Source organism: Cibotium barometz, chromosome 2 (genome assembly GCF_041138505.1).
Source record: "Cibotium barometz isolate CiBa-2024 chromosome 2, ASM4113850v1, whole genome shotgun sequence".
Classification (NCBI taxonomy): Eukaryota; Viridiplantae; Streptophyta; class Polypodiopsida; order Cyatheales; family Cibotiaceae; genus Cibotium; species Cibotium barometz.
In genome coordinates, this window is record NC_141047.1 from 32,221,267 (window position 1) to 32,232,736 (window position 11,470).

At 36.4% G+C, this 11,470-nt stretch overlaps 1 protein-coding gene across 1 annotated transcript; it reads left to right on the top strand.

The window, feature by feature from the left end:
- The first annotated feature begins 4,187 nt into the window (after positions 1-4,187).
- LOC147640948 (uncharacterized) lies at positions 4,188-5,905 on the top strand. Its single transcript, XM_086809279.1, has 4 exons — positions 4,188-4,329; positions 4,409-4,666; positions 5,253-5,411; positions 5,622-5,905. The coding sequence occupies exons 1-4, from the start codon at positions 4,324-4,326 to the stop codon at positions 5,661-5,663; spliced, it is 465 nt and encodes a 154-aa protein (XP_086665405.1). The 5' UTR covers positions 4,188-4,323; the 3' UTR covers positions 5,664-5,905.
- Positions 5,906-11,470: the final 5,565 nt, after the last annotated feature.

The following is an 11,470-nucleotide window of genomic DNA, read 5'->3' on the forward strand; positions in this document are numbered from 1 at the left end:
ATAGGCGGACATTAATGACCCGCCTGGGTGATAGCTTCCGCATCTACACCACTGGCATGGTTGGTGAGATTATGGGTGATATGCGGCCAGTGGGATGAACAGGCTGTGTGACAACCATTTTGGATTACTAGAGACTGGCATAGTTATAACACCAGCTCATTTAGTCGGGTTCACATTATGGACCGACCCTTGTATGTTGTAGTAGTTGAGTACTAACCCATGTAGTGTGTACTCTTATATTTACGTTATGTTGGTTGAGAGTAGAGAAGAAGAAGAAAGAAGAAAATTCAGCTATCCATCTCTCTCTTGTGTCTTGCTCTCTCTTGTGTATGTGTGTTTGCTTGCTAGGGTTTGAAGCTCTCCCTCTCCCCCACATTCTCTTTAGACCTATGGAGTCGGTGTGAACTCATGCACCCATAATTAAAATTGTCATTTTTACTCACACACACTACTTAAGATAAGTTCACATGTGCACTCGTTTTTTTTTAAACAACCCTTAAAAAAATAAAAACATATACTTCTTTCCATGCATGCATATATCATATGTTCATATCATAAGTAACACATCAATGTCACATCATCATCATAAAGCTCCTTACACCATCATGATCCTTAGACTAGGACGATACACACCACACTCTTGCACAAACATGATGATTGGAGGAGCCCTACACATATCTCATGTCCACCTCAACATAAGTGCCAAATAACCCAAGAAGTCGGTGGGGATAAGTTCGTATACTGGTACTAGACATACGTGGTTCTTGATACTGATACCTAGAGTCTTCATGCGTCTAGGATAGGTGATGACCAATAGAAATGTACTGGAATATTGGTACTAGACATATGTGGCTACTGACATTGATACCTAGAGTGTTCATGCTTACCTTCACAAGCTTTTATAAATAAATATATATGCATCACATTAATACAATATTCCAAACAAATAAGTAAAATTCTAAAAAATATACACTATATTCACATTTTAAGTAATGTAAAATCATCACAATATCAAGACGAGACATCAGAAGTCTTTATTTGAAACTCTGAGCAAGTCGAGAATTCCTCTAGCCAACATATCAGTGAGATCTTCTCAATATTTTCCCTTCCTTGGGATCACTTCTAAGTCTTGATTCCATAAGAATACATTCAATTAAGGTGATTTACGTATAGAGAAGTTCATTCTAAGGTCGTTGTACTAGCTCTCTTATTCAGGACTTATCTTTATGTCAAAAATATCTTAGGTTCTTTGTTCATTCTTAAGGACTCCCCCATCCTTGAAGGTTCCTCAATATCTCCCAACCTTGATTTCTTAAATTCATTTCCCTTGATATTATTAGGATCTCAAATCCTTCACAACTTAAGGACTTGGCATCTTTGGGTTTAAGAATATCCAGTTCTTGCTTTTTCTATTCTTGACTTTGATCCTAGTTCTTATTCATCACACTCAGGATCATTTAATTTGGTCTTTTTAATGCACTCAATTTTTTTCTTTTTAAATATGGCTTTGTACTTGATTTAGGACAATAAGGTACTCTTAATCTCCCTGATTTAAGGATGTAAACATAAGAATTTTCTCTCTCTAAAGATGTGTTTTCTTGGGAGAGATTGATCCAATTTGTTTACCTCTACACCATTTGGCTTTCTAAAAATTAAATCTAGGGCCTTGGGCTATCCTTAACCTTAAACTTACCCATGCATATTGGATAATTTTCTTTTCTCTCTCTAAAATTCTATTTTTAGAATTTTTTGTCTCTATAATTCTTGATTATTTTTGCACCAAAAGTTTAAAATAATTCTAAACTTGAATTTTAACAATCCCTAATTTTTATTGTATTAAACTAAGATATTTCTCTCATCTTAGTACTATTTTTCTCTCTCTACATCTCTAATCCTATGAAATGCATACCTTGTAACTTAAATCTTTTGGTCGATTACTTTGGAGATGAATAGAGAAAATGGAGGTAACCCTGAATTCACAATTAAATATAACTATCCTAATTAATCTCTACCATCTATAATTTGATCTAAAAGCTTGTCTAGACTTAGGTTCACCTCAATTGAGAGCATCTAGACTAGATTTCTCCCTCTAAAAAATGATTTATCCTAAGGTTTTTTCCATTATTTAATTAAATAATATATTCTCCAAGGTTTAGGGTTAAGCTATTGCAATCTCTAATTTTCCTAAGGTTTAAGGCAACAATAATGTTCCCTTGATTTGATAAGATTCTACAAATGTTAAGATTAAAAGATAAAAACTAGACCTTAGACCTTAGAGCTCTTTGGTTTTAAAAACTAGACCTTAGACCTTAGAGCTCTTTGGTTTTAAAAAATGTATAGATAATTAGAAAATTTTTCCCTTATTTGATTTAAACTAAATTCACCATGAAATAGCCACTTTTATTGCAGAAGAATGAATTGTCCCAATCAAGTGCAAAGTCATATTTCTTGAGTGCATTATAAAGACCAAATTAAATGATCCTTAGTTAAAGAGGATCAAACTCAAGAACAAGAAAAAGGGATTGGATATTCTCAAACCCAAAGAGGCTAAGTCCTTAAGTTGTGAAGGATTTGACATCCCAATGATATCAAGGGAAATGAATTTAATAAATCAAGGTTGGGATATATTAAGGAACCTTCAAGGAATGTGTGAGTAAAAATGCAATTTTAATTATGGGTGCATGAGTTCACACTAGCTCCATAGGTCTAGTGAAGGGCGAAAGGCTAGACCCATGGGATTGGATGGGGCTAGGCTAAGACTATGGATCTGGTTGAAGCAAAAAAAGAATTAAACATTGGAAAATGGATGGTGAGGTGGACTCCAGTTTACAGGTACTTTCTAAAATGAAACAAACTTGTGTTGTTATAATGAGAAAAACCTAGGACAAGTAGTATAGTTTGGCAATCATAAACAAGAATAGAAGAATTGCATTCTTAATTGAAAAGTCAAGACACCTTATTGAGCCTAGGAGAGCTGCTCGATGTTTCTTGCTTGTGGTGGGAATTATAAATGCAAAACACCTGTAGGAATCATTCAGCTTTCTTGTAAGAATTGTTCTTATCAGAGTAAGACAAGCTAACGGAATAGCAAAGCATTAGAATATTGTGATATGAGGCATTGAGTGATTCGTTTTACCCTTAGTGTGATTCCACTGCCATAGATAGAGGGGTAGGGGATGTGGACAGATAGAGCGGTAGGGGATGTGGACAGATAGATATTTGCGTAGCACCCTTAGCATGCATTAAATCCTTGTTGCACTTTGTGGGATGTGTCGCATCCTAGAAGTTGCAAGTATGGTGATCATCTTGTGCTCAAATAGGCTCATTCAATTTGTGGCCCTAAGAACTTGTATAACCATGAAGGCTAGGGCTATATATTCATTATATAAGGATTTTAAATTTAGTGAATTTTATATCCAAATTGATCTTTTAGGCTAGATCATGTTGGACTCTCTCTCTCTCTTTCTCTTTCTCTCCAGGACCTACTTACTAGTTTTTAAGGTTCTTCATTTGGCACAAACATGATCAAATGCCAGTAAGCTTCAAGCCACTTAAAATTGTGCCTTGAATCTCTCTACAAACTTCAAATCTTCATATCAAGGACATAGGGAGCTAATGAATTAGAGACTGCCTCCATGGTGCAAATAACTGAGCAGTGGGTTGCTATGCTGCATTTATGGAGAATACACAGCTCACAAATCTTCAATTGGAAGGAGAATCAAAAGCTGAAGTTGGTCGAATTTGCCACATGTGAGCTTTTATGCGATAGCATGTAAAACCTCTTCCTTCCATGAACACTTGACCGAGGCATGGGGAAAGACCTGCAAAACACAATGCAAATTTTTTTAAGTTTCCCTACCTGATGGTGATGGATGGTGTGGACGAGGTCCTCGAGATTTAAATGTGGGCTTATGGATGGTGTGCTTTTGCTGTCCTTCAGGTCACGCTAGTCAGGGATCTTGAATGATGTGGCGTGTTGAAATTGGAAGTTAATTATTAATAATAGGAGTCAAGGTCACGCTAGTCAAGGATCTTGAATGATGTGGCGTGTTGAAATTGGAAGTTAATAAGTAATAATGGGAGTGAAGAAAAGTTGGATAAAATGAGGGCCATGAGAAAATGAACCGAGTCAAAGAGACTCCAAAAGGCTAGGGATAAGTTGGGCCGAGTCTTTAATGACTAAGCCTCCGTTTATATGAGGGCGAAAACGAATAAAAATCCTCGTCGCAGAACCCTACCCTAACGCTTTCTCGTCAAATTCTTCCTTCCAAACACAGGCACACGATTCCTGCAATTGCAATCATCCACCGAACATCACAAATTATGTCGGTAAGTATCCTAATCAACCTCGTCTTAATCCACTTCATTTCGCTCAGATCTCGACCTAATTAGTTGTTAACCTGCTCAGAGGTCATCTCCTGTGCCCAAATTCGGGGATTGGGATTCAAACCACCAGGCTTTTACTTTGATTTTCGAGAACATGCGGGCGGACAAGAGCATGAAGAAAGTGAACCCCAACGACCCAGCTTTCCTCGCTGAGTACCTCCAGCAACAACCTTCACAACAAGATGCAGAGGATCATCCAGCCACCATTGATGAAGAACCACAGAGCCTGCCTCCGCCCCCCATTCTGTCTACAAGGCCAAGAGCAGCAGCACATGGCAACGTAAGCTTTCTCTCTCTTTGATTTCTTTTTGGGGAAACGTAAGCTTTCTCTCTCTTTGCTTTCTTTTTGGATTAATTTTAAAAAAAAAAACCGAAAGTTTCATCTATTATATAAGTCTCTTCTTCACCATACTCTTTTTGCTTAAGGATACCTTGAAACAATTGATGGGTTTAATGGAGTCCCATTAGGGTTTTCAAGCAATCTTCATCTTTTTTCCACTCTTTCAATCTTCACCACCCTTCCCTTCCAATGTAAAGTCCCACTTTTACTCCTCCATCATGTATGTATGAATTTTATTTGAGGCCCTTTATCCCCCCCCGCCCCCCCAAAAAAAAAAGCACAAAGAATCAACGGTTTTTAGTATTTTAATTCCATTAAAAAAAGGTTATTTATGTGTGCAATTTTGTGAGAATAAATGGCTTTTTCGTATTTTAATTCCATTAAAAAAAGGTTTATCATGCCGTTTATGTGCTTTAAATTATTATTATTTTGTTTCAATGCCATTATTTCCCTTTTTTATCTCCTATCAATGGCGAATTCACTGATTAAAACGAGTCCAAAACTAACTTCTTAACGGTAACCACAGCATGATGTAGCACCAACATTTGGAGACTGGGATGCCAAGAATCCAAAGGGATATCATATGTCCTTAAATCAACAACAAGAGAAACACACATCGCCAATGCAACCAACTTTATCAGATAGAACTTCAAGGAAATCAACGCCTAAACACAAACCTCCTTCAGTAAGTACCACAAAACTTGCAAACTTTTCAATTTTGTAACCTTTGCCCTAAGTCTTTCGCCTTGATTTATTTAGATCTTGTCTTACCATGACTAATAATCAACATGATTTGGAGTTAGTTTGTGAAAAATTATGGCTCATCCTTTTATGTCTAGGTTGTGGTTGAGCTTTAATACCTTAGAAGTTAACTTAATTTTCATTTGTCTCTTAGAGGTGGAGACTATGCTTTGGTACCAGAACTGTGAAAGACTAAGAGCAGTATAAAAGTTATGGGCAACTTTCCTTGGATACCTCCTCACTTCTTAGGTCAAAGACATTAAAAGATTCTTAGATGACAATACAATATTAATGAGTGTGTTCCAGTTACATGTGGTTACCTCCATGCTTACAACATAGTCTTGCATATTTCATGAACATGAAAACGATCTAGATATAACGATTGTCAGCTCCAAGTCTACTCTTCAATATATTTTTGGGTCTTAATATTGCAATCAATGGTGGATCGCTTACAAATGATGTATGAAATTGAAATGTCACTTTTTGAGGTTCTCTCTCTCTCTCTCTCTCTCTCTCTCTCTCTCTCTCTCTCTCTCTCTCACACACACACACACACACACACACACACACACAGAGGCGTGCACGAATTTGTACGCATACAAGTTATGAATCAAGCAATTTTGATGTTGCAGACAATCTAAGGACACGCCTTGGAATCCTAGAACCAAAATAAAATTATTCCCTAATGTTACATGGATAGTAAACAATTTCGATGTTGCAAACAATCTAAAGACATGCCTTGGTTAAACTCCCAAGCTACATTGATCATCACACATGGGTTGTTGAAAATATCACTCTTACTCGAGTTGTATGATTGTTAACCAATATTAAGGAACAAGACTCTACATATAATGTTAGAAGCCACATTTGCGGGCATCAAGTGGGGATGTGGATATGCCATGTGTTATTTGAGGATGCAACCTAGTTGTTATGGCAGATAGGAGAGTAACTCAAAATTGGAGGAGGTTAGAGAAGCATAATTATGAAGGAAGTAAACATTATTTGGTGAGTACTTGGTGAGAAGCAATCCCATTGAGGAAAAATAATGAGCCACATCTAGTGATATCCCAGCTTCAAGGTGATCCATGTGCACTTGACATTGATGAACCTATAGACTCATATGGCCATCGCCATTGATGAAGAACCATTGAGCCTACCTCCACCTACCAAGCCTCAAGGTGATCCATGATGAACCTATAGACGCATATGGCCATCGTCATTGATGAAGAACCTCAAAGCCTACCTCCACCCACCAAGCCTCCTCTTTTGTCTACAAGGCCAAGAGCAATAGTAAACGAAAATGTAAGTTTTCTCTTTGATTCTTTTTGGGGGAAGAAAAAGGAAAAAGTTTCATCTATTTTAAGTTTCTTCTTCACTATACTCTTTTGCTTAAGTATACCTTGAAACAACTTTAATGGAGTTCCATTAGGGTTTGCAAGAGATCTTCATCTTTTTCCACTTTCAATCTCCACCCCACCCTTCTCTTTCAATATATAGTCATACTTTTTTTTCTTTTTTTAGATTTTGGCTTGAAAGTAGAAAGTACAAACATTATCACTCACACACACACAAGTGCCATCACTCACATAGGGGAGATTCGAACCCACAACCTAGGGACTCTCGAACTCCATTATAATTGTTGCACTAACACACGATCGGCATAAAATCATGCTTTTACTTGTCCATTATGTATGACATTTTGTTTGAGGTCCTTTATTTAAAACAAGCACATAGAATCACATGTTTTTCATATTTTAATTCCATAAAAAAAAGTTTATTATGCCATTTATGTGTGTTGTGCTATGATAATTTTTTTGTTTGTTTTAATGCTATTGTATTCCTTTTTTATTTCCAATCAATGGAGAATTCATTGGTTAAGAAACGAGTCCAAAACTAACTTCTAATGGTAACCATAGCATGATGTAGCACCAAATTTTGGACTGGGATGCTAAGAATCCAAAGGGATATTTTACCTCCTTAAATCAACAACAACAAGAGAAGACAGTGGCACACACATCACCAATGCAACAAACTTTATCAAATAGAACTTCAAAGAAATCAATGCCGACACACAAACCTCCTTCGGTAAGTACCACGAAACTTACAAACTTTTCAATTTTGTAACCTTTGCCCTAAGTCTTTTACCTTGATTTATTTAGATCTTGTATAACCATGACTAATAATCAATATGAACTAGAGTTAGTTTGTGAAAATTATGGCACATACATATCTAGGTTGTGGTTGAGCTTTAATAAGTTAGAAGTTAACTCAAGCTTTTGGAATTTTCATTTGTCTCTTAGAGGTGGAGCCTATCCTTTAGTACCAAAACTGTGAAAGACTAACAACAATATAAAAGTTATGGGCAACTTTCCTTCTTAGATACCTCCCTCATGTTTTTGGTCAAAGATATTAAAAGACCCTTAGATGATAATACAATATTATAAGTGCAGTCAATGTGCATGTGGTTACCTCCATGATTACAATATAATTCACATCCAAATGTATATTTCATGAACATAATGATGATCTAGATATAATGATTGTGAGCTCCAAGTCTAATGATTGTGAGCTCCAAGTCTACTCTTCATCAGTATATTTTGGGGCCTTAGGATTACAATCAATGGTGGATCACTTACTAATGATGTATCAAATTAAAATGTCACTTTTTAAGGTTTACTCTCTCTCTCTCTCTCTCTCTCTCTCTCTCTCTCACACACACACACACACACACACACACACACACACACTTGCATGCGCGCATGCATGCACATACAAGTTATGACTCAAGCAATTTCAATGTTGCTAACAATTTAAGGACACGCCTTGGTTAAACTCCCATAACCAAAATAAAATGATTTCCTAATGCTACATGGATATTGAGCAATTTCGATGTTGGAAATGATCTAAGGTCATGCCTTCATTAAACTCCCATAACCAAAATAAAATGATTCCCTAATGCTACATGGATAGTAAGCCAAGGTTAGCATATAAGACTCTATGCTTATTGTTTGGAAGCCACACTCACCCATCACATGGGATGTGGATAATATCACTCTTATTTGAGTTGGATGATTGTTGGATGAATGGTAGCCAATATTAAGACACAAGACTCTACATATAATGTTGGAAGCCACATCAAGTGGGGATGTGGATGCATGTATTATTTGAGGTTGCAACCTAGTTGCCATATGTGTTATGTGTTATTTGAGGCTGCAACCTAGTTGCTATGGCACACATGAGAGCAACTCAAAATTGGAGGAGGTCAGAGGAACGCAATCCAAAGGAAACAAACATTACTTGGTGAGTACTTAGTGAGAAGCAAGCCTATTGTGCGGGGAAATAACAAACCACATATAGTGGTATCCTAGCTTGAAGGTGATCCATGTGTATTTGACATTCATGAGCCTGTAGACTCATATGGCTCTTCTTTCATTTTGCGAATAAGACCTTTATTTGCTTTATGCATAGCCACCATTTGTCCCATAGGTTCTATTTGACCTCTCTCTCTCTCTCTCTCTCTCTCTCTCTCTCTCTCTCTCTCTCTCTCTCTCTCTCTCTCTCTCTCGTGCATGAACTTGTTTATTAAGGGCAATGGACCTATCACACGATATCACCCCCCTCAAGCAAGCATATGTGAGATTCACTGAGGACCCACTATATGGAAATGCCATAAAGAACTTTCATTCAAGGATAATTTAAATAAAAATCTAATGAAACCCCTTTCGTAACTTTCATATTACCAAAAGTATCCATTATGTATGTATTCACACTGAGGATCCTCTATATGCAAATGCCATAACGCACTTTCATTCAAGGAGCATTTAAATACGAATCGAATGACACCCCTTTCATAACTTTCATATTATCAAAAGTATCCATTATATGTATGTATTTTTCATCTATTTAAATTATAAATCTACTTTTATATGTACATTTTATATAGCTCCATAAAGAACAAAACTCTATTTTGTTAAAATCTTGGCTATCTTACATGAAATGATGTGGCCCCCATGTTGAAAGATAATCTTTTTTTTTAAAGGGTCTTACATAGGACATTCTAGTTCAGTGTGGCCAACTCTAATGATAGTCATTAGATATATCAATGCTCCAATGCACTTATAATGATAAAGTCATTAGATATATCAATGCTCCAATGCACTTATATTGTGCTCCAAATAGTTCATTGTATATATGGCTCCTAACTAGTGATGCTTGAGAATCCTTAAGACGGTGGCTTAGGAGGTCGTATGGCTTAGATATGGTGGCTTAGAAGGCTATAGAGATGCTTGAGAATCCTTAAGACGGTGGCTTAGGAGGTCGTATGGCTTAGATATGGTGGCTTAGAAGGCTATATGGCTTAGAGATGTGTCAGAAATGTTTCACACAGTGCTTGTGTAGACAATAGGGGACAATTATCTCATAATGTTATGTACATGGGGTTTTGTGGAAATTACTCCATGACATCTCGAGATGTGTCAGAAATGTTTCACACAGTGCTTGTGTAGGCAATTATCTCATAATGTTATGTACATGGGGTTTTGTGGAAATTACTCCATGACATCTCATCCTTAGGTTGGGTGGAAATTAGTATTTAGATAATTTTAGCTAGGCTTAGAGCTATGGCAATAATTCACACCTTACAAATACAAGGTTTGAATGCCTTATTTTGTAGCAAACCTCCTTATAACATAAATTTCAAAGTATTGCCGAGTTAAAGATTTTGTGAAAATTGAGCCAAAAACAAGCAGATAGCTAAAATGTAGCTAAATTTTATGCTTGGCAACTAAATATCTCCCAAATTTTAGCCTTTATCTTTTAATGTTTTGCAAATGTCAAATACAAAAATGTCATTAGTTTTGTCTTGTCATTACATATCAAAGGTTATTATAATCTTCTTTTATTGAAATAATTAAATTACACATCTAAAAACTATATAACGATATTAAATTGCACCATAAATGTAAATAAAATCTACTTGTGGAAAATTTTCAATGCCCTTTATCAACATCCAAGGTGAAAAATATCCATGGACACTGTTGGTCATTGCAACTACACCTAAAAATCCTATAGCATTCAGGCTTGCAATTTCTTGCTATAATCTAATAGCAAAAGGCAACTGTTGTCTTAACTCTCTCTCTCTCTCTCTCTCTCTCTCTCTCTCTCTCTCTCTCACACACACACACACACACACACACACACACACACACACACACACACACACACACACACACACACACAAAACACATACACATGCCTCTTGCATGCAAATCATAGAATCCATACACTTGTAGATGGCTTGTGAATCTTGAGAAGTTAAGGTCTCCAAGATTGGTGGTGGTCTAAGATGCTATATTAACAGTTAGATAGAGGTAGTGATGTGATTTGCAACATAAGAGAAAGTGCCTCAATTTATTTTTCTATCGTAAAAAAAAAAACTTTTCTAGGTCTAATAAACCTTAGTTATCTATCAGGTTTAAGTGCAAATCTCTTTATACATAGCCTTAAATCTCTTTATACATAGCCTTGTACAAGGGAAAAGCTCTTTACACATAGCCTTGTACTAGAGGGAAAAGCTCTTTATGCATAGCCTTCTTGGCACAACCACGTATTAAGGTACATGCCCCAAATAATAGGAGTGTAATCCATTACAAGCCCCAAATCGGGCATCATAGGAGTGCACTCCACTGTTGGTTCATTGAGTTGGTTCATTGACTACGGTTCACATGATTTTGCATGCATGTGTGCGAGGAACGCTGGGTCAAACAAGTGATTATTACTTTTTTCTTTTGTGTACAACTAGGTAGTTCCTTTCAACCTATTAAGATTAGGCTCTTGCACTGTCTTCTGGAGTGAGATCATCACTAATGTCACAGGACCCTTTTGTACTTCTCGAAGAAATAATTAAAAACTCACAAAATACATCAAAAATTAAAACAAAGACTTGAATTAAATTGAAATCAAATAACATAGCATAACACAAGGCAAGAGAAATAGAATAACATC